The sequence below is a fragment of the Ovis aries genome, chromosome 7 (assembly GCF_016772045.2).
Source record: "Ovis aries strain OAR_USU_Benz2616 breed Rambouillet chromosome 7, ARS-UI_Ramb_v3.0, whole genome shotgun sequence".
In the NCBI taxonomy this organism is placed as follows: domain Eukaryota; kingdom Metazoa; phylum Chordata; class Mammalia; order Artiodactyla; family Bovidae; genus Ovis; species Ovis aries.
Window position 1 is genome coordinate 24,041,104 of NC_056060.1, and position 23,061 is coordinate 24,064,164.

General features: G+C 40.8%; 2 protein-coding genes across 20 annotated transcripts in view; both read left to right on the forward strand.

Moving 5' to 3' along the window:
- The first annotated feature begins 195 nt into the window (after window positions 1-195).
- RAB2B (RAB2B, member RAS oncogene family) lies at window positions 196-14,403 on the forward strand. The gene is made up of 8 exons (XM_004010365.5): window positions 196-290; window positions 511-582; window positions 2,997-3,064; window positions 6,823-6,905; window positions 7,117-7,209; window positions 11,194-11,305; window positions 11,907-11,975; window positions 12,779-14,403. Exons 1-8 carry the CDS (start codon window positions 245-247, stop codon window positions 12,884-12,886), a joined length of 651 nt encoding a protein of 216 aa, XP_004010414.1. The 5' UTR covers window positions 196-244; the 3' UTR covers window positions 12,887-14,403.
- A 1,731-nt stretch (window positions 14,404-16,134) lies between these two features.
- CHD8 (chromodomain helicase DNA binding protein 8) overlaps window positions 16,135-23,061 on the forward strand; it is a 56,675-nt gene continuing 49,748 nt past the window's right edge. For 8 of the 19 annotated variants that reach the window (XM_015096892.4, XM_027970113.3, XM_027970112.3 and 5 more), the window contains exon 1: window positions 16,166-16,236. The gene's annotated coding sequence lies outside the window, so the exon portion shown is untranslated. Of the gene's footprint in view, window positions 16,237-17,142; window positions 17,300-23,061 lie in introns of all 19 variants that reach the window. The other 11 variants (XM_042252158.2, XM_060418984.1, XM_060418981.1 and 8 more) reach the window with 2 other exon arrangements.

Here is a 23,061-nt window from a genome sequence, read left to right on the forward strand (position 1 = left end):
TGACAGGCTAGCTATCGCCTCCTGGAGCTTGGTGGGATAATGGCATGTAGGAGTGTTGGAGGCGTCCTCGGAGGTGGTATCTGGGTATTACCGTCGCTCCGACCGAAACGGGATTTCGAGGGAGAGCAATAGAGACGTTAACTGGGCTAGAGGGGCCGGAGGTCGATAGATTGAGCGGCTAGAGAGGCCGGAGGTAAGTGGCTGTAGAAGTCGGGCGGACCCGGAATCCAGAGGAAAAGGGACCATGACTTATGCTTATCTCTTCAAGTACATCATCATCGGAGACACAGGTAACCCGCGGGCGACAATCCTCAAGCTGGGGCGGGGATCCGAAACACCCAAGTCGGGGCTTGGGGGCGGGGCTCATTTAGTGGGCTGGGCGATTAAGTGAAGCGGGGGGCGGGGCGGGCCGCCGGGGGCGGGGCTCGGGGCTCCCCTTCCCCAGTCCTGGACGCCCCGACACTGGTCTGTTCTCGCTGCCTAACTCCTAACGCACGCGTCTTCTTTCAGGTGTGGGGAAGTCATGTCTCCTCCTGCAGTTTACAGACAAGCGATTCCAACCTGTCCACGACCTCACAATAGGTAAGCGCATATACCTCTCGTAGAATAGATTATGAAATCTGACTAAAATAGAAAGTTAGCAGCTTTAGTGTTCGAAGTAGAAAAGTTACGTCTTCCTATTTTGGGGTTAGTCCAAAGTTATGTTAAGTGAAGAATGACTAAATGCTGAGAAATGGGCAGTAGTGTAATGGGGAGTAGGTAATTGAAGGGTGACTAGATTTAGAGATGACCATGAGGTATGGATTAGTTGCCTCAGGATTTTTTTTTTTTTTTTAACAAATGTAGTTTGTATGTTTATGTAAAATCCTATGAAAACGTACTGTTAATTCAAAAACTCGCCTTACTCTGCGGTAAAGTAGTGTGAACCTCATTACTTTTTCAAAGTAATCACTACAGTATAGATTTTGTGTGTGTGTTGGAGAGGAGGAAGCAAATGGAAGAGCCATCCCAGACCTAGAATAAAAGGTACATGAAACTGGTAAGTTTTGTTTTAAAGAAAAGATATGATAATCATGAGTTTCAAGAACTCTCTGGTAAGCGTGGGAAATGTGAACATCTTCCACAAATTTGTGATATGGGACGACCTGCTGAGTTTTAACAACCCATTCCCCATAATCTCCATAACCCCAACCCAAATAAAGATTATATACATAAAACTAGCCTTCTTGCCATGCAGGTGCAGTTTCAGAGTAAAATCCCTAGCTCCCATTCTTACTATATTGCCACTTCCAAGTCCCACATTATGGAAATCTGAAGCTACTACTGATCCCACAGTACTTATTCAGAGCCAAATAACTAATGTGGTTAGAAAAGGATTTAGTATCAACAGGAAAATACTTTTGTAAATGACTATTGTGTACAACCACAATGTGCTAGGTGCTAAGTGATACAGTGCTTAACAAGGCAAACATGCCTACATTGAAAGCTCCAGTGTAGGAGGTGAGGTGAGGCTGGGGGCAGATACCAATGAATAAATTACTATTGCAAAAGGGGATAAGAGGCTGCCACATCTATCAGGAAAAGCTGAAAATGGAAGCATGAGAAGGAACTAGCCAAGCGAAGGGGTTGTGGAAGGTGAGAGAAAAGTGATCAGGCCAAGAGGGAAAAACAGGTGCAAAGGCTCAGGAATAACAAAGTTCAGGCTAATCTGGAAAACTGAAAGTAATTTAATATGGCTTGACCATGGAATTTAAAGAGAAGAGTGACAAGAAGTAAGAGTAGAGAACATCTGGGGTGGGGAAGGGGAGAGATGAGTTTTGACACACCTAAAGGTAATGAGCAAGTGACAGGTTTCAAAGTAGCAAAATGAAGTGATCAAGTTTTCCCAGAGTCCAACATATGCCCTGTTTCTTTCTGAATTCAGTCTTCTATACCAGGATAAACAAGGCAGTTGGCTATAAAATGTGCACAAAATATGAAGATTTTTTCATAATTAGAGGAAGTTGCATAAAAGGGGACAGAAGTTGTATTTTTTAATTCTTCACCATTGAAACTCCATTCCTCTTGTCCAGGAAGAAAACAAAATTAGTGACTTTTTTTTTCTTAGTAACTATCATTATTCTTGATGATGCAGTCTAGAGTAGTAAGAAACAATTTTTTAAATCTGCTTATTGACTGTAAAACTTTATAGAGTTGAGAGAGATTCTGGATATATTGTGCCTGGGGCCCCTGAATAGCAGAAGCTAGATTAGTGCTGTTTCTTACCTGCAGATCAGAATTCCTGGAGTAAAGTACTGTGTAAAGATAGAAAATAGGGCAAATTGTTTGACTTACAATCAAGTATTTTTAATGTAAGTGATCTTCGATTTTTAAGTTTTGACCTGACATTACCTTGATAGAAGTTGAATGCAGGTAAACTAAAACCTTTATTCGGACTATCTGTTTCCAAACCCCTGTGAGGCATGCTGTTTTTCTGATGAACTCTTGGAATTATTGGAGATCTGAAATGTTTCATTCTTGAGAACCTATTCTTAGATAGGTGCTTTTCTAAAAAAAAAATCTAAAATTGCAAAAAGCAAGTATTTATTGTTTCATATAGAGGACTAGAGAGTGACTTTGGGAAAATATTAAGAAATATTTTCAAAAAATTTAGAAGTTTTTTAGTTACAAATTAACCATTTCTTAATCAAATTTAAGCATTAAACAATAATTCTAAAAATTCATTCACTTTTTCTATTTGATTTCTTAATTAATTTTTATCCCCATATGTGCTTTTCAGTTATATTCCTGAGGTGGTTGTCACCTGGAACACAGTTTTTAATTCTAGAAGATAAAACTTTAAGGAGCAAAAAATTAATTGGAGCAAATAGGGAACTGTAATGGGCTTAGTAGCACCAAGTGCGGAGGATGAGTCGTTAGCACAATGAGGACAAGCATGAACCTCTTGTCACCATGGTTGTTCGTGAGAATCACATTCTTTCGGTTTTCACTGACAGGTGTGGAGTTTGGGGCCCGTATGGTCAACATTGATGGAAAACAAATCAAACTGCAAATCTGGGATACGGTAAGAGAAAACAAAAATACTTTAGTCCCAAATATAACAGTAAAGGCTGATGCAGGGATAAAGGGCTATGACGGAGGAGCTAAGGATGGAGGTCAGAGTTCAGTTCAGTTCAGTCACTCAGTCATGTCCAACTCTTTGCGACGCCATGGACTGCAGCATGTCAGGCTTCCCTGTCCATCACCAATAACTGGAACCTGCTCAAACTCATGTCCATCGAGTCAGTAATGCCATCCAACTATCTCATCCTCTGTCATCCCCTTCTCCTCTTGCATTTTTCCCAGCATCAGGGTCTTTTCCAGTGAGTTAGTTCTTCGCATCAGGTGACAAAAGTATTGGAGCTTCAGCTTCAGCATCAGTCCTTGCAATGAATATTCAGGACTGATTTCCTTTAGGATGGACTGGTTGGATCTCCTTGCAATCCAAGGGACTCTCAAGAGTCTTCTCCAACACCACAGTTCAAAAGTATTAATTCTTCAGCACTTAGCTTTCTTTATAGTCCAACTCTCACATCCATACATGACTACTGGAAAAACCAAAGCTCTGACTAGATGGACTTTTATTGGCAAAGTAATATCTCTGCTTTTTAACATGCTTTCTAGGTTGGTCATAGCTTTTCTTGCAAGGAGCAAGCGTCTTTTAATTTCATGGCTGCAGTCAGTCATTAAAAACTGCATAAGCAGTGATTTTGAAGCCCAAGAAAATAAAGTCTGTCACTGTTTCCATTGTATCCCCATCTACTTGCCATGAAATGATGGGACTGGATGCCATGATCTTAGTTTTTGAATGTTGAGTTTTAAGCCAGCTTTTTCACTGTCCTCTTTGACTTTCATCAAGAGACTCTTTAGTTCTTCTTCGCTCTTCTGCCATCAGAATGGTGTTGTCTGCATATCTAAGGTTATTGATATTTCTCCCGGCAATCTTGATTCTAGCTTGTGCTTCATCCAGCCTGGCATTTCGCATGATGTACTCTGCATATAAGTTAAATAAAATGGGAATATACAGCCTTGACATACTTCTTGCCCAAACTGGAACCAGTCCGTCGTTCCATGTCTGGTTTTAACTGTTCCTTTTTGACCTGCATACAGAGGTCAGAGGAGGTCTAGTGAAATCAAAGAGACAGGAAAGCTTTCACTTCCATCTGTTACAGTTACAGATTCTGAATACCATGTCTTTTTGTTTCAAATAATCCAAGTATATATGAGTTTGCTTTGGTAAATATATTGATTAAATAATCCCAAATTCAGGAATTTCCTAGCAGTCCAGTGGTTAGGACTTGGAGCTTTTACTGCAAGGGCAGCATAAAGGTTTGATCCCTGGTCAAGGAACTACTATCCCACAAGTCATGCAGCACGGCCAAAAAAAAAAAAAAAGTCCAAGATTCATTTGCATCTTACTTTAGAATGCATTTTGATTCTTAAGAAATAAGCCTGTCTGATTTTGTAGAAATGGATACTTTATATATCTTGAAATTATATATAATGTGATGCTTCCATTTGGGGGAAATGAGAAAACTTAATTCTCTTTATCTCCATCTTAATTCTTTGCTGCTTCGGATTTTTTCTGTTAAACAGGAGATGGACAAAGATACCTCAGACTGATGCAGATCATCTCAAATTGAATGGCTCACTCTTTCTAGCTTTTTTTAAAAAATATTTATTTTTATTCATTTATTTGACTGCACTGGCTCTTAGTTACAGCCGCAGGATCTTTAGTTGTAGTATGTGGGATCTAGTTCCCTGGTCAGGGATCAAACTCTGGCCCCCTGCATTGGGAGCTCAGAGTCTTAGCCACTGGACCACCAGAGAAGTCTCTTTCTAACTTATTGCCTAGCAAACTTTGGTTCAGGAAATTGATTGAGATTAAGAAGTAAAGTGATTTGATTTCAAAAATCATTTGTGATAGCACACTGAAAGTATTTTCATTTGCAAAAGTTAAATGCTTCTATTGATTCAACCATCACACAGGCCTCCCTCAGACTTCCCTTTTAGCTCTTGGAAGGACTTGAAGAAGGAGAGGGCTTTCAATCATAGCAGAGGAGGAAAAAGTGTAAGTTAGAAGCCAACCAGGAATCAAATGCTTTAAGACATAAAGCTATTAGGGAAAAAAATAAAATTTAAGTGAGCTCTTGGAGGGAAAAAATATGTTTTAGATCTTAAAGTGTGGTTAATATTACCAACAAAGTTCTTTAGAATTACTTTTGGATTTTAATGTTCTATCAGGTATGCAATAAGATTGTTGTAGTAAGAGATTCTTGTACTGTTGGAAATGTAACCTAGAACTAGTGTACCAGAACAGTCTTCTGACCTTAAACCTGGCTTTAGATTATGTGACATAATGTTTAAGAAAACAGACTTTTTTGCTATGGAGTATTATACTAAGCTCCTACATTTAAATTATGGATTTGGTGTTTTTAGAATTTTTAACTTTTGGCCAGTTACTGAACTGACCTTTGAGCCTAATTTTTCACATTTTTGTTAATTATTAGTATCATGAATGTTATTGTTGGTATATTGTATAAAAGCTATTTATTTTCCCATGTCCAGATCTTAGTTTCCCTATCTTTAAGAACAATCTTAAAGTCTCCCATCCTAACCTTTATGTAGGGACAGAAGGATAAGCAATTTCAAGAATGTGAAAACTTTTCTGATAGAATAGAGTCAATGCCCAGGGAATTCATATTTAGATGATTTTGCTTCCTTTGATGAAACTTGTCCTCCCCAAAAACCTATTCCATCAAGAAAGCAAAAGTATCCTGTATATGGGGCATTAGTAAATTGCTCAATTATAAATAAATCTTAATATCTTGGCCCCCATTGGAAATGCAAGTAGAGAATAAACTTGAATTTGTTTTAGGACAGCGCTGTCCTGGGCCCTGGACTGCTTTCCCTAGTCATTATTCCTGTTTGCTGTGACAGGATCCCAGTAAGGGACATCTTGGTAGTCCTGCCTTTGCGTATGTGTATGCTAAGTCACTTCAGTCGTGTCCAGCGCTTTGTGACCCTATGGACTGTAGCCCACCAGGCTCCTCTGTCCATCGGATTCTCCAGGCAAGAATACTGGAGTGGGTTGCCATGTCCTCCTTCAGGGGATCTTCCCATTCAGGGATCAAACCCGCGTCTCTAAGTCTCCTGCAGTGGCAGAAGGGTTCTTTACCATTAGCACCATCTGGGAAGCCCCGTCCTGCCTTTATCAGTCACTAAAGGTCAGTTAGTATAGTGCTTTGTATCTAATTTTCTACTTTGATCCATTGAAATGAAATTTCTATTATATAGAGCATTGGCATTCTAAGATAATTTTCTAAGACAAAGGAGTGGAAACAAAAATAGAAACAAAAAAACAAAGGTGATACGTTCAACATCATATGGGACTGAAAAATACTCTGAATTTCTAGTGTATTTCCAGTCTCTCCTAGGGGATATTGTGTGGAAATGTCTTTGTCACACTGATTATAGGGTAAATACATTCAGTGACAGGGAGCCAGGGATGCTAAACATTCAGCAATTAAATGGACAGTCTCACAGGAAGAATTGACCCACCCCCAAAATACCAACTGTACTCCCACTGAAAGATACTGATTTCCCACCTGGACTTCTTCCTGGGCATTCAGGTTTTCTTTTCGCCAATTCTCTTTTCTTAATAGAAGTTCTTTTGTAAAATTAACTCCTTTGTGTTAGAGTGGCATCTGATCAAGTAACTTCTCTGCAAATAACCTGGTTTTGTTGGGATTTTTTTTTGTTGTTGCTATGTTGATGGAAAAGGCTGGACAAGAATCCTTCCGTTCTATCACCCGTTCCTACTACAGGGGAGCAGCCGGCGCACTGCTGGTGTATGACATTACAAGGTGAGTCACACCTGCTGAGTGAGAGGGAGACTCTTTCTTCTGTTCTTAAAATCTTTTTAATCCATTGAATCTAGTAAGAATGCTAAAGAGGAATTGCCTGTTTTATATTTTTCTTTATACATATAAGTTTCCCCCTTTTCCTGTGCATTTGGAAATGCTTTGACATTTTGAAATGGGCCTCTGACACACGTTTGAAATTTTTCTGCTGTAGGCGTGAAACCTTCAACCACCTGACCTCCTGGTTAGAGGATGCCCGGCAGCACTCTAGTTCCAACATGGTTATCATGCTGATTGGGAATAAGAGGTAAATTTTTATTTGTATAAATAACAAGTACTAGACGTCGTCTAGGTACTCTTTGGATATTGAATTATTTGGGACCTAAACTTTTTTAGTTTAGGTTCGTTAGTATCTCAATTTAAAAAAGCTTTTTTATTGCAGTAAAATATATATAACATAAAACTTACCATTTTAACCATTTTTAAGTGTACAGTTCTGTGGCATTAAGTACATTTACATTGTTATACAACCATCACCACCATTTATCTCCGGAACTTTTTTATCTTCCTCAACTGAAACTCTGTTCCCATAAACACTAATTTCACCTTCCCCATCCCGCTATTGCTGTTTAGTCACCAGGTTGTATCTCTTTTGTGACTCTGTGGACTGTGGTCCACCAGACTCCTCTGTCTGTAGGATTTCCCAGACAAGAATACCGGAGTGGGTTGCTGTCCCCTTCTCCAGGGGATCTTCCCAACCCAGGGACTGAAACCGCGTCTCCTGCATTGCGGGTGGATTCTTCACCGCTGAGCCATCAGGGAAGATCCCATCCCACTAGCCCCTAGCAGTAACCATTCTACTTTCTGTCTCTTCTGCCTACTTTAGGAAACTTACAATATTTGTCCTCTTGTTCCTGGCTTTTGTTTAGCATAACATCCTCAAGGTTTATCTATATTGTAGCATGTGTCAGAATTTTCTTCTGTTTTAAGGTTAGATAGTAATCCATTGGATGTATTCACCACATTTTCTTTATTATCCATTGATGTACGCTTTGGTTGCTTCTTACTTTTGACTGTTGTGAATAGTACTGCTGGTCAGCATGGGTGTACCGAGATCTGCTTGGGGCCCTGCTTTCAGTTCTTTAGGATATATGCCCAGAAGTGGAACTGCTGGATCTTATGGAAATTCTGTTTAATTTTTGGAGGTACTGCTGTACTGTTTTCCATAGTGGCTGCACTACTTAGCATTACTGCTCTCAGTGCACAAGCATTCCAGGTTCTCCCCATCCTTAGTAACATCTGTTATTCTCAATGAATTTTCTAAGGCACCCATAGGCCACAAGACATACTTGATAGTTTTGTTATTAAATAGTTAGGTCTCAACAAAATAGCAGGTATTTTTGTCATAGCAACTGAGTAACTTTGAAAAACAAAAAACGTGAATTAAAAGGAAAAGAATTTCTTATTTCATTCTTAAGTCACTGTAATTACTTGCTAATGACCTGTGTAGGCCTATCAGGAATAGCACAGCTTGTCGAACCTTGGAGTTAACATTGGACACTACCACACTTTTTTCTGTTGCAAATTGATTTTTGTGCAGTGTTTGCTTTTTTGTCACAGCAGCTGCCAAGAATGCAGCCTCAAAAAGAAGTGCAAATGTTGAATCTATCATGATCTGATTTTGACACTGCCAATTATATTAAGCTTGTATTTATGTGGGGGCTTCTCTGGTGGCTCAATGGTAAAGAATCCGCCTTCCAGTGCAGGAGACACAGGTTCTATCCCTGGGTTGGGAAGATCCCCCGGAGAAGGAAATGGCAACCCCCTCCATTGTTCTTGCCTGGGGAATCCCATGAATAGAGGAGCCTGGCAGGCTACAGTCCATGGGGTCACAAAAGGGTCAAATATGACTTAGCGACTGAACAACAGCAATTTATGTGGTGTTCTGATGTTGAGTGTTACTGTGTTCCCCTTGAGTATTTCAAATAATCTGTGGCACCTAGAACTGTGGCCACAGACTGATTATACTCATTGGTTCAGCCACCACAGACTGATTATACTCATTGGTTCAGCCAATTTGTGAAAAACCTTAACTACATCCTAGATACTGTGGTAGACCCTGAGTGGGCAAGGTGAAAACAAAATCCTGCCCTCATTCCCACGGAGCTCACAGACTAGTGGAGACATAGATATTAAGCATAAAATGATTTGTATCTGTTTACAAATTACGATAAATGCAGTGAAGGGGAAAAAAAGGGCACTATAAAAAAGAGTACCAGGATACTTATTTATTTTTTATAATTTTATTTGGGTTTCCCTGGTGACTCAGATGGTAAAGAATCCGCCTGGGATGCAGAAGGCCAGGGTTTGATCCCGGGGTTAGGAAGATCCCCTGAAGGGAATGGCTACCCACTCCAGTGTTCTTGCTTAGAGAATCCCATGAACAAAGGAGTCTGGGGTCTTAGTTGCTGCTTGTGGGCTTTCTCTAATTTTGGAAAGCGGGAGCTCCTCACTAGTTGCAGTGTGCAGGCTTCTTGATTTTGTGGCTTCTCTTGTTGTGGAGCACGGGCTCTAAGGCATGCAGGCTTCAGTAGTTGTGGCAAATGAACTCAGGTGGCACACTGGCTTAGCTGCTCTGCTCTGAGGCATGTGTGATCTTCCCAGACCAAGGATCAAACCAGTGTCCCCTGTGTTGGACCACTGGACCACCAGGGAAGCCCCAGGGTACTTATTTTTGATTTAGAGTTGTCATTTAAACTGAAATCTGAAGGATGGGCAAGAGTTCACTGGGCAAAGAGTTTTTGAAAAGGCGTCAGATAGGGGTAAGAAACTCTGTGAAAGCTTTAAACTGGGAAGAAGCTTGATGATAAGTTTATAATGTTGAAAGAAACCTGGTGTGGTTAGACTAAATCAGAGGGGAATGGTACAAGACGAGGTTGGAAAAGAAGGCAGGAGCCAGATCTTGTGGCACTTACAGACCTGAGTGAGGAGTCTGGATTTTATTCTAAACACAGTAGGAAGCATTTAAGAGTTTTAAGCAGAGAAGTAGCTTGATCAGATTTTAAAAGATCTGGAGGGGAACAAGGGTTGATGTGGTTCTCAGCTGCAGCAGTCCAAGTGAGAAAGTGGTGGATTGGACTAGGTCAGTGACACTGGAGAGAGAGAAAAAGGATGATTATAGGGTACATTTTGGAAACACTTCGCTTTGGGGTGAATTGGGTATTTGGTGTGAAGAAGGAAAAAATGTTAATAATAGCCTTGGTTTTTGGCTTGTGCCATGTGGAAATGTGGGACAGAGTTGGGTTGCGGGGAAAAGATGATGTTTCATTTTGATGTACATCTGAGATGCCTTTTACACATGAGTAGAAATGAACAGGCAAATGGACAAACAGATCTGGAACTCAGAGGTATGTCTGGGCTAGATGCTCAGATTTAGCTCTGTTGCCATTTTGGGTTAGTTCTTCCTTGGTCTTCACACAGCTCATGAAAAATAAGTATACGTTTTGCAGATTTTTTTTCTCTAGTGGACTTACTCCTGGATTTTTTCTTTTCATGGTGAAAAACTGGAATCCTCCCAAATGAAAATTTCCAGTTTGAAAAATGAAAATTGGACAGTTCACCATAATCTTATTCTGCATCCTTTAATCCTGTGTTTCATAAAGTCTTTTCCATGCCACTTTATTCTTCCTCAATCCTCGGCTCTGTTCTTAGTATCACCTAATTTTACCCATATCATTTTCTCTGAATCCTTCATTTCCCTGGTGGCAAGCTGCTGTTTATTATACATGTTAATAATGATACTAGTGAGTTAAGGCAACTGGGTTTTCCTTATTCCTTGCTGTCTCCTCTTGTGGCTTGATTCCAGTAATGAGGAAGACACTTATCACTATGCGATGTGACATCCATGACTTTTCTACTTCCCAGTAACTGGAATTTCCCTTTCCTCTTCTTTCCTTTGGTTTAACTGGATCTCCTTCAAAAAAGAAGACTACAGCATAGACCTTGAGAAACTATGGGGCTTGCCTAACCTTTTATAAACCCTTTTCTCTGTAATAAGAGATAAGGCATTATCCTCAACTGTGTAGCAGCTGTCAAGAATCTGATCTGAAGAATATTTTCCCAGAGGCTACAGAAATCAGCGACCCTGTACAAAAGGACACCATTCAGGATCTGCATTCTTTATGGATTAACTGGCAGTTGAAACAGCTGTGGGATTCTTTTAGAATAAATTTCTTCTTTCACTTGGATCTTTTTTTAGTTTTCTCCCCAATTAATGATTAATCTCTTGCAGTGACTTAGAGTCTCGTAGGGATGTGAAGAGAGAAGAAGGAGAAGCCTTTGCTCGGGAGCATGGACTTATATTCATGGAAACTTCAGCCAAAACAGCCTGCAATGTTGAGGAGGTACTATTTCGGAAAAAGTAGGGAAAGCTTTTCAGAGATTACACCGTATCTTTGTCCCTGCCTTTTTTTTCCCTTCAGAATTCTCCTCCCCTGTTAAAACATGGGTAACAGGGGTCATAGTGACCATGTCTCTCCCTCTAAGGGAATTGTTCCATTTGTTTTTCCTTGTTCCTAAGGCTTTACTTTTATATTAAGTAACATTAATTGGTAGTGTGGATTGACACTACTGTTATTTGTAAATCATCTTAGTTGGAGGAACTAATGAATTCCATCTTAGTCATTCCTAAGTCTGGTATTGAATCTGTCTTAAGTAACTGACTCAGAAGAGAGCATATTTGCTTTATTTGCAGAGTGTGCCAATCTGGGAACCCTAGGTACATCTTGTGTCAATACCAAAATACCATAGAGTCTCTTTTTTCTATTTGAAATTGTTTGGAATGGGTTTTACAGGGTCTTTGGAGGACCTTGTATATTTTTACTCAGTTCTCCTAATGGTTCCCAATTCACTTTTGAAATCCAAATCGGCATAATATTTGTATTCTCTTTTCCTAATTTCTCTACCTAAACTTGAGCCTAATACTATGATTTATGTCTCCTTCAGGCCTTCATTAACACAGCCAAAGAAATATATAGGAAGATCCAGCAGGGTTTATTTGATGTCCACAATGAGGTAAGATAGGGTAAGGGGCTGACAGTTAAATTTGCTTTGTTTTAAACAGGACAGGATGCTTCCTAGAATATAAGCACTTCCTGTCTAACATGATACTATATGAAGCTATATGAACTGGCATAGCTTGTCTGTTTTTTTCTCAAGTCTGAGACCCAGACTGCTTAAAGTGAAGTGAAGTGAAGTAAGTGACTCAGGCATATCCAACTCTTTGTGACCTCATGGACTGTAGCCTACCGGGCTCCTCTGTCCATGGGATTTTCCAGGCAAGAGTACTGGAGTGGGTTGCCATTTCCTTCTCCAAGACTACTTAAAGAGATTATTAATTACTGGTCTAAAAGGTTTATACATTATGGGAGGTTTTTCTCTCAACCTCAGGTTTTTACTATTCCAAAGCATGGGGGAGGTGTGGTTCTTAATTGCTTAGCTTGTCATTTCCTTAAAGCACATTTGGGGGGCAGGGGGGGGTAATGAATTATATGCTAATATGCTGCCACTTCTGTTTTACCTACTCTTACCAATCACATCCTGATTCTGCACATAGCTATGAAACTTAAGTAACTTAACAGTCACTTTAAAAATGGGCACAGAAGCCACTTCCAGTGATCTATAATACCACAGCTGGTGACTTTATCTTCACCATCACAGATTATTGTTCCACAGCAGTCTGGCTAAGGCGCATGGTTACCTGCCAAGGCCATACCTGCTTCTAGAAATTGTAATTAATGATTTCTCCTTTTATCCCTCTCCTTTCTCCCACTTACTTTCACACTGAGGTGGGAACTATTGCCTCTTTTCTCTTACAGGCAAATGGCATCAAGATTGGACCCCAGCAGTGTATTTCAACCCCAGTGGGACCCAGTGCCTCCCAGCGGGGCTCTCATGACATGGGGGCTGACTCTGGCTGCTGCTGAACAACTGGCCTGGACTCTTTTTTTTTTCCTTCCTGGAACAGCTTCAGATCAGTAGGCTTAAAGAAAGAGGTCTTTGGCTGGGAAAAGCCTCTTTTTAAGGTGTGATGTTTTGCCTCTCCACTTAAAGACCAGGGGAGAATTTGGGCCCTTATTGACCTGTCCTTCTTCAGGGACGTGAGCATTCCCTATAGATTAGGGCTCTTCTCATCCTCCTGTTTTAATTTGTAAAATGTTAGGATCAAAGCTGATTGTCATGGTAGTTCAAAAATAAATTCTTCTATAAGCAGACACAATCTACTCCCCACCAAGAATTAGTAACAAGGTCTAGGGCGTTCTGCTTGAGCCGTTGAGGTGACTGGGATCTGGCTGCCCTTTGGGTTTTAGGTCCTCAGTTTAGGGATTTCATTGAGGTTTTTCACTTGCCACTACATAAGAATTGTTGCAGAAGGCAGTTCTTCTAATTGAACTGCTCAAGGATTATGAATACTTCTCCACCATCCCATTTCTAGTTTCTCTGTTTGAGAGTAACTACAAAACTTTTGAGAGTAGTAGAGTTGGTCCTGGCCTTGTAGCCACTTCCTATCATTACCTAAAGAAAACATCTTTCCCTGTTTGTTTTGTTTTAGGGACCAGACCTAACATTGGTAAGTCAGTATCTTTCACCAAATAGACTCTTACTGTTTTATCCCACTCACTTCTTAAGGAGACCTATTTAGACTTTCTATCAAGCTAATCTGCCTACTGTACACGACATATTTGCTTCCACTCTATGCCTTTGCACATGCCCTACTATACACTACTGTTATACTCAAAGTCCACATTTTTTTCCTTCGGAAAGCCTTCTTTGACCTAGGGTCTTCTGAACAATTATTGACACAGTACCTTTTAGCTTTCATATATTGTTTATTCATATGTATATTTATTTGTATTTATGTTACTTTGTAAATATGTTTTATAGTAGCTTTGTGTGTGGAACCTGTCTCCTCATATAGGTTGTAAGCTCTTTGAGAGCAGGAACCCCTGGTATCCTTTGACTTTTGTAAACCAGTTCCTTCACCATTCCTTCACAGTGCCTAGTGCTACTTGTGTGATCACTGAATTTGACTGACAAAGACTTGGAACAGGTTTATTTTAGGCTGCAGAAGAAACAAAAGCCTTACAGTCATCTCTTTGTAATTCTATCTCAGTCCCTTCCATCTGCTTACCCTGAATTCTTTATTGCTCTTCTTCTCCTCTCTGTCCTTTCCCTGGCTCTTTGCCTCCATTCCATGCAGCATACAATAAAGCTGCCTGTTTCCAAGCAGTCAAATAAGTGGATACTTCTCCATTTGAAGAGCATACAATACTATCCTAGTCAAGTCTGTCTTTGCTGTACTTATCATGCAGCCTTCTGGGTCAGTTGCTATACTGATGTCTCATTTTCTTCCACAGCACTGCGGTCTTGTGAATTTTTTTCTCTTTTTTTTTTTTTGGTTGTCGATAAATTGTTTCATTATTAAATATATGCATGTATCCAAGCTGCTCACATTTCATGTGTCATTTTTGATTGTATCTCAAACATAAGTAGATACTCTTCTTCTAGGGAATTGTATCAAAGGTATTGGAAGAAGCCTTCTTGAGATACATTCATTTTATACTGGATTCTGCCCCCAGTAGCAGTAGTATTAGTTCACACTGTATCACAGGAAGTTGGAAGGCATATGGAGTACTGCTTTGATTAAGGTTTGGTTTTGTTTTGTTTTTGAAAACTCCTACTTCATTCTGAAAAGGATTAAGGCTGTTGAATTTGGCTAGTCCGCTCACACCAGAGACAGAATTATAAGTAAATAAAACTTTATGGTTTCTGTACAAGAGTTTTCCTCTATCAGTCAAAGAAACCTTTAGTGATCAGGGTGAATCAGAACATTGATCAGACATAGCATTCTGTCTAGAGCTGTTGCTTTTGGAGTGTTTTGGTTTTTTTTTTTTAACATGGTGAACAACTCAAATGGGGTATCTCTTGAACTGATAATCCCATATTATCCAAAAACCACTCATAACCTTCTATACTCAGGTATTTCATCAGTTTTAAGCATAAGAAATGAAAGTATCTGGGCAAATTCATGACCTTTGTTGATTACTGCTGATGTTCTGAATGAAATGGTCATGAGGAGTTACAGAAAATGCATCTCCCACCCCCATGTGAAGAATACTGTTTATAATATGAGAGTTGGTTGATTTTTGAAGCCCAGGACAGTTGGAAATCATAAGTCATTACTATTTATAGGTCATTGCATATGGCAGCAGAGAAGGCAATGGCACCCCACTCCAGTACTCTTGCCTGGAAAATCCCATGGACAGAGGAGCCTGATGGGCTGCAGTCCATGGGGTCGCTAAGAGTGACTTCACTTTCACTTTTAAGTTTCCTGCATTGGAGAAGGAAATGGCAACCCACTCCAGTGTTCTTGCCATGGAAGAACACTTTTTTTTTTAAGTTGAAATTCTTTCCTGAATTTTGTTCATTTCCAACTTACTAGCAGTAATCTGTACTGTCAAAGTCAGAACACTGGAAAACTTGTGAGCGAAACATAAGAATTAGAAGCATCTAGAATAGATGCATAACCTATGCTGATGTTATGCTGATATCCTGAAGATTGAGAAATCTCTAAAGGATTATCCCAGGAACTCAGAAAATCCACTCACTTCAAGAATTAATTTTTGTTTCTTTGATTTGGTTAAGATCGCTTCACTTGTATGAGAGAGGGTGGGGGTTGCCTCCAGGCACACTCAGCATTATTCCAGGTTTACTCCCCATCGTGACTGAGGGGTAGTCTGATTACGTAAAGGAGGGTACGTTGGGGCTGTACCTAAGCAATCGGACAGGACGCCGAAAAGGGCTCTAGATTCCTTAAGCACTCCTTCCTCCTCCCGGCCAGAAAAGCACCAGCCCGATCCAAGATGGCTTCCCAGAAACAGGTAACTAAATGTTTTAGTTTAGAGCGCCCCCAACGGCGGGGGTCAAGAAAAGAAAGATACGGAGAGATCCTAAAGCTCGTGAACCGAAAGCGGTCAGACACAAGGTACCGCCAGATTTTATTTTCAATCAGGCATATGTGTGGTTGCCTCAGCCTTTTAGGACCTCCCATCCTCAAGAGACTTCCTGGATGGAGCTCACATTACCCTGCTGGAAGAGGCGGGGCGTCGGCCCTGCCATTGGCGGGTGGGAGCGTAGGTGGGCGGAGCAAGGGAGCATGGACTACTAGCAAGCTAGATTGAGGCGAGGGCTGGCCATGCTCCGCCGGAAGGCGCCTTGTTCTCCGAAAGGGTGAGTTGAAACGCTAGCTGGAAAGGAAGCGCCGGGACTTGTTCAGGTAGGCTTTCAGCACACGCCCGCTGCTCAGTGCTGGTCCGAGAGTCTTTGCAAAAGCTGCGGCTCTTAGATTGGTTTTCTTAACTCATCCTCCTCCTCGCTCCCCCGCCCTCTGTCCTTCCCCCAGTTGTGCGGGATCAGGTGCTGGGTGATGCTCCGGACTGAACCATTCTCCTTTGTGAGAGGCCGGGGGTGAGGGCGGCTGCCGGCGCGGGGCCCGAGCCGGGCTGAGCTGCGAACGCGGCTGCCCCGGCGCCTGTGAAGTTTTTAGGCCTTGTCATTGGATTACTGGGCATCGTGTAGATTTGAGGCAGATCCGTTTTCTCTTTGCCCCTTCAGAGGGAAAACTCCGCGGCTCCGTTTGGTTACTCCATACTTTGGACTCAAGTGGGAGTTTGGGGTTTGGGGTTTTTTTTGTATGTGTGTATTTTAGCAGTAAAGGTGGTTAGGAGAGCATGAGGTGAGCATGTGCGATTGTTTTACATTATTAGGTGTAATTTCTGTGGATCTTTGGGAGAGCGGAGCAGGCTTTTGGACAGTGTTTAGAGGTGGTTGGAAGATAGGAGGTCTAGCTTTGCATCTCCATTGACAGGTCCGCAGAGCTCGCTGGTTTTCTGTTGCATTATGTAAACTCTTCAGTGGCAGAAGACCCCTCCCCCTTCCTCGGAGCGAAAGCAGTTTCTTTATTTACCTGTCTCCAGTGTCGCAGGAAATTTCCCTGCCTTTGCGGCAGCTGTGCAAATGCAGCAGCTCCTACCTTTTAAGGGGCAGTCCTAAATGATTAAGGTCTTCAAGGAAGAGGTGAATTGTGGTATATAGATGTTTGGTGGACCAATCTCTTTTCGGTGACTGAGAACCGTGAGCCAGAAGTGGAAGACTTAGAACTTGATGTCTTTTTCTTTTAAAGAATAGACATAGTGGAATGCCCCAAACACCGGAGGAGCTGCGTTTTCTGTCTGCTGCACCCTACCATCGCCCTAACATCCACAGCTTGTTTACTCTTCATGTTGTTCTGAACCTATTAGTTCAGCCGGAGATTCTCTGCCTGTTATCCTTAGCATCAGGTGAGGTCCTATCCACTGTGGGGCACGTTAGGTACTAGAAGGTGAGTTTGTGATTTGAATAATATTCTCTTGGTAGTCCATTAGCTCTGTTTTCTGCTTAGGAATTTCTTTTGTATTGATCAACAAATAGGTTTCAGAACAAACTGTGGTCCACCTCTTAGGGCGAGAACATGGGAAGTTTCTCATTCCAAATATTTTGGATTATCCCACCCCTTAAAGGAAAAGAAGAGTTATGATAAGGAAAACAACTTTTTTCATTTAAAGAGACAGGTAATAAGAGTAGTATGCCAGTGGGTCTGCAAGGCAAAATGAAGGACGTTGGCCAAAGAGAAGGTACCTGTGTGTAAAGACAGGCTTCGGGGAAGGTTTAAAACTGCAGTAGTAAAGGAGTTATGGATTAGGATAAGAGGTTTGATGACACAGTGCATCGTTAGTGACACAGTTCTTGCTTTCCTCATGTTTGATCTATCCTGTGCCTCTGGCTTTTTGAGTATGTCAGTTCCCAAAATGACAAAATCCATTTAGACATGGATAGAAATGATAGAAATAGAAAGCTGCTGAGCTGGTTGTGAATCACCAGGAAACACAGATCTTGTATTTCCCGGGACAGTCTTCTCTGCAGCACCTGCTGGGTGATGGGGTGAAAGAATCTTGGCATTGTGGTAACCACCGCTGCAGAGTTTTAGTTGTAACAGGAAAAATTTGCCACTTATTATTAGAAGGGTCAAGTTTCTGGTAGGTAAGGTAGGATGGTGAAGGGAATTGATCTTTAAAAGAAACCCTTGTACATGTCTCCTTTGAAAAGAGTGAGGTGTTTATGGGCAAAACTAACAGTTTATTAATTTGTGGGTTTCAAGCTCTGTACTTGCTTTCTGAAAGAATAAGATTTAATACTCATTCAGATGAATGCTAAATGCTTTGAAGATACTGTTTGTCTACAGTCCTGCAAGGGTTAAGCTATCTTTGAGCTTACGTTTAGCCTAATAACTGAAGGATAAACAAGACAATATTGTTCTGGACCCTCCACCCTCAGCCTCAGAAGTGACTCCACTTCTGGAGTTGTATTTGAACCAGTCCCTGATCCGCAGGTCTTTGCTTGACCTACCCTTGCACCTACTATAACCAACTTAGTATTTACTATTTTACTTTTAGCATTCGATTCATTGGTAAACTATCATTTCAGAACCTACTCATCTCCTTTTTAATTAATTGTTCTTTTTCTCACAGAGCAGGTGGTCTTCCTTTTATCCTTCCATTATAATTTTGTCCACTTTGCCTTTTATTTTGACTCACTGACATTGTCCCTTTTCCCATCTGTCTTGAGACCATTTAAGAATGCAAAGAGACCCTAATTTTCAAGAGGGGTTCCTTTGGTGCCTGGTACCCAAATAACTTGGCTTCCCTGGTAGCTCAGCTGGTAAAGAATCCCCCTGCAATACAGAAGACACTGGTTTGATCCCTGGGTCGGGAAGATCCCCTGGGGAAGGGATAGACTACCCACTCCAGTATTCATGGGCTTCCCTGGCTCAGACGGTAAATAATCCACCTGCGGGAGACCTGGGTTCAGTCCCTGGGTTGGGAAGATCCCCTGGAGGAGGGCATGGCAACCCACTCCAGTATTCTTGCCTGGAGAAAACCCCTAGACAGAGGAGCATGGTGGGCTATAGTCCATAAAGTCACAAAGAGTTGGACAGGACTGAGTAACTAAGCACAGCATGGCACCCAAGTAACAGTTGTATTGCTATGTAGCATCGCTGGTGTGTGAACTGTTTACTATTGCCTAAAGCTTTGTTTAACCATTTATTAAATTTTGAATTATCCTGGATCCCCTTCTCCCAACCTTAACCTCTGTTTTGTTTTGTGTTGGTTCTTACATGAAGTTGTAGTTTAGCTTTTTTTCTTTGTTTTGCTTTTTCTGACTAATTCATATTGCCTTTAAATTTTTCATTGTTTCTCTATATTGCAAAATAAGTCCACCTCTTTGTAGTTATTGGATATTTTAAATTTAAACTACAGAGTATGTTACTGTCTGAGATTTCTCATTAAGCTGTTCAGGCGGTAACAATTTCTTTTGCCGTTTTATTACACATCACTTTCTATCCTTCACTAAACTCTTGGCTATTGAATCTCACATGAAGCAAAATAGTCCGCTCTGCTGTACTTTGCATGTGTGCTCAGTCGTGTCCAACTCTTTGCGACCCCGTGCACTGTCCCCCCGCCAGGCTCCTCTGTCCATGGTATTCTCCAGGCAAGATTACTGGAATGGGTTGCCATTTCCTCCTCCAGGGGATCTTCCCAACCCAGGGATCCAACCCACATCTCCTGCATTGCAGATGGATTTGTTACCACTGCACCGCCTGGGAAGTCCTGTAGGTTAACTTTAAAGTATCTAATTGTTGCAGGAGATCAGATCCTGCAGAAGTTTTTTTTAAAAAATAAAGCACTTCATTTCTGTATATGTTACATAATGTAACATGTATTATTTATTCTTCTATATGTTACATGATAATGAAAAATCTAGCAGAAAGACTGGCATAGATAGTTACTTTTCATGCACCTTTAGCAGGGATGAATTCAGGAATGTATTCCAAGCAATGGGACAGTGTAGGCTCCGGAGCATAGATGACATTCGAGCCCCTTCCTATTCAGACTTTTCAAGTATAGTCGTGCTGCTGCTGCTAAGTCGCTTCAGTTGTGTCCGACTCTGTGCGACCCCATAGACGGCAGCCCACCAGGCTCCCCCATCCCTAGGATTCTCCAGGCAAGAACATGAGTGGGTTGCCATTTCCTTCTCCAATGCATGAAAGTGAAAAGTGAAAGTGAAGTCGTGTCAGACTCTTAGCGACTCCATGGACTGCAGCCCACCAGGCTCCTCCGTCCATGGGATTTTCCAGGCAACAGTACTGGAGTGGGGTGCCATAGTCTTACTAGTTTGTTTGAAAAGAGTTTTCAGAACATAGTCAAGTAAAAGTACAAAAAGTTGCAAAACCAAACCAAAGATTTTAAATATTACATGTCTTTGTGTGTGTGTGCACGCATGCATGTGCTAAGTTGCTTCAGTCCTGTCTGACTGCAATCCTGTGGACTGTAGCCTGCCAGGCTCCTCTGCCCGTGGGATTTTCCAGGCAAGAATACTGGATTGGGTTGCCATTTCTGTCTCTAGTGGAATCTTCCCAACCCAGGGATTGAACCCGGGTCTCCTGCATTGCAGTCAGATTCTTTATTGTCTGAGCCACTAGGGAAGACCACCTTTATGCGTAATTTTTAAAAGATTGGCTTTGTCATTGAAAGAGTGAAACATTCCTGATTTTATTCCCTCAGTACATTTCCAGAGAAAGTTACTGTGTATGGCTTATTTTTATTTGGTATTTCTGGGCTTTTTATGTTTTTTAAATGTTAAAAAGGTAATTAAATGACAGACTTTTAAAATTACTAGATAATAACCAAATTACTAGATAGTAATAGAACTGCTTTTTTCTCCGTATGTATGTCAGCACCCTAAATCTGATAGTTCTGATTTGTTTGGTAATAAATATCCCAATATTCCAGTACTAACACCTTTTTGTTTTGTTTTGTAATTCTCCTTAAATTATGTCAGTAACTTTCCTTAGAAGAATATATATTAGTTGAATTCTTAACTTCATCTGAGAGGAAGTATATTCAAGAGCTGTAAAGTCTTTCAGATTTCTCAAATTGTCTCTCATGGTCTTTATAAAAACCTTTGGAATATCCCACCTCCATTTTCTCTTCCACTACATGATTTGGGGATACAACATATCTTTGGGAATTATTCTTAAGTCACATGGATATTCAGAGGTACATGGTCCCATTAGTGATACAGGAATTTATTTTTGATTGGTTCTAGGGAAAAAAACAGTGATTTAGGTAATTTGGCAGCCGACTTAGAACCAAGTCATAATAGTGTTTTGTAATGGAACGTGAATTCATATTTCACTTATTCTGTGATTTTTCATGTCCTATTACAGATATCAGATGTGTATCAGATACTCATCCATTCAAGTAAACTTAATGACAGGCACGATTTTTCAGAATTTTTGAATAGGGGCTGCCAAGTTGCATAAACACTGAACTTTCGGTGTTTTATTCTTCATTGCTTTCGTTCAGCTCCAGGTCATTCTTTGTTTATTTACACATTAAATCTCCTAAACATGTAGTGCTTTTGCCTATTTTTTGGGTGTACCTCTTGGTGGGGGCACCTTTTCCATGAGGTCTTAAGTATGTATGTGGGTAATGCTCACTTCCCTCTCTGCTCTCCTGAAAGTCATGGGAGTTAAAATTTGAGGCACCTGGGACTAGGGGCATGTGAGCTCCTGAGGAACAGCCTAGTCAGTTGCAGAACTGATAAGTTCCCACAGGCAACATTGTGAAGTAAGCAAGGTACTCAGATAGATACCAGCATCATTTCTATAAACACAGAAAATGATTAACTGAATTACCTGCATGTTGCCCTAGCCACCCATGCTGGTTGAAGTCTGTTCCGAGGTTTTGAGGTTAAAGTGTTATCCTGCTTTCTCAGCACAGTAGTGCGGGTCTTTTTATCCTGCCCAGCAGTCCAGCTATTCTGATTACGAAACTTTTGCGTCTACTTGAGTATCCCACCATTCTGCTTAGCAGATCAGCTCAGCCAAGTCTCTAAGGAGTAATTTTGCTTTGAGAGAAACCTTTAGTGGTAGTCTTTTAAATTATTAGACAGGGTATAATAAACTCCTTTTTATTTGCCTACTGTGTGCCAAACATTGTACATAATCTTTTAATCTTCAGAATAACCCTGAAAATGTGTGTGATGTTACTTTCATTTTACAGAAGAGAAAAAAATAAGACTTAGTGAGGTTTGATAACTTAACCAGGAGTAGGACTCTGGTCTATGGGACTTCAAAGCCTCATTTGTTATCATCTCCCCCCAGTTAGAAATTCGTTGTAGACCTCTGGACAACTGTGTTTGACCACAGTATTAGACAAGTAGGCATTCCATAGCTTATTAAAGCTATACCTTTAGCAGTTGTAGGGCCTTGAGAATGTAAAATTTCTTTTTGTATTTTTGTCAAAAAGAAAAAAAAAGAATAATAGTTTCTTTTATTTGACTTAGTTATTTTGAAGATAAGATTATGTGAAATACTTTAAGCTCTACGGAGGAAAATCACTTGGTCAGTCACAGACAACTTCATTTTTTAGCCAGTGCAAGTGAAACTAACTCACTGACTTCATCATCCCATGTCACTGGATCATTTTTTGTGCCTAGAGGCATAAGTGAGGTAATAGCAGTGTTTCTCCTCCCCTGCCACACATACTTTTTTAGCATAAATGTTGCAATGAAAACAGTCCCTCATAAATAATTGAGTAGGAGTTCCCTGTTGGCCTACTGGTTAGGATTCCTGGCTTTCACTGCCACAGCCTGGGTTCAGTCCCTGGTTGGGGAACATCACACAAGCTGTGCAGTACAGCCAAAAGATAAATAAATAAATTAAGTAAATATTTATATTTCTCTGTTAGGCTGAAACAGTATATATATACCTGGGCCAGTTAAAGTAGGGCATGCAGGGGTGGTGTGGGAGGGCATAAAGAGGACCATGACTCTGTTACCTAAATTATATATACTATGGGGGAGAAGGTGAAGTGAGCAAAGGGGATCAACTATATGGTAATAAATGCAAAGTAACTTTTTGGTGGTGAACATGCTGTAGTGTATACAGAGGTAGGAAAAAAACTGTACGCCTGAAACTTATAAATGTTATAAATTGGTA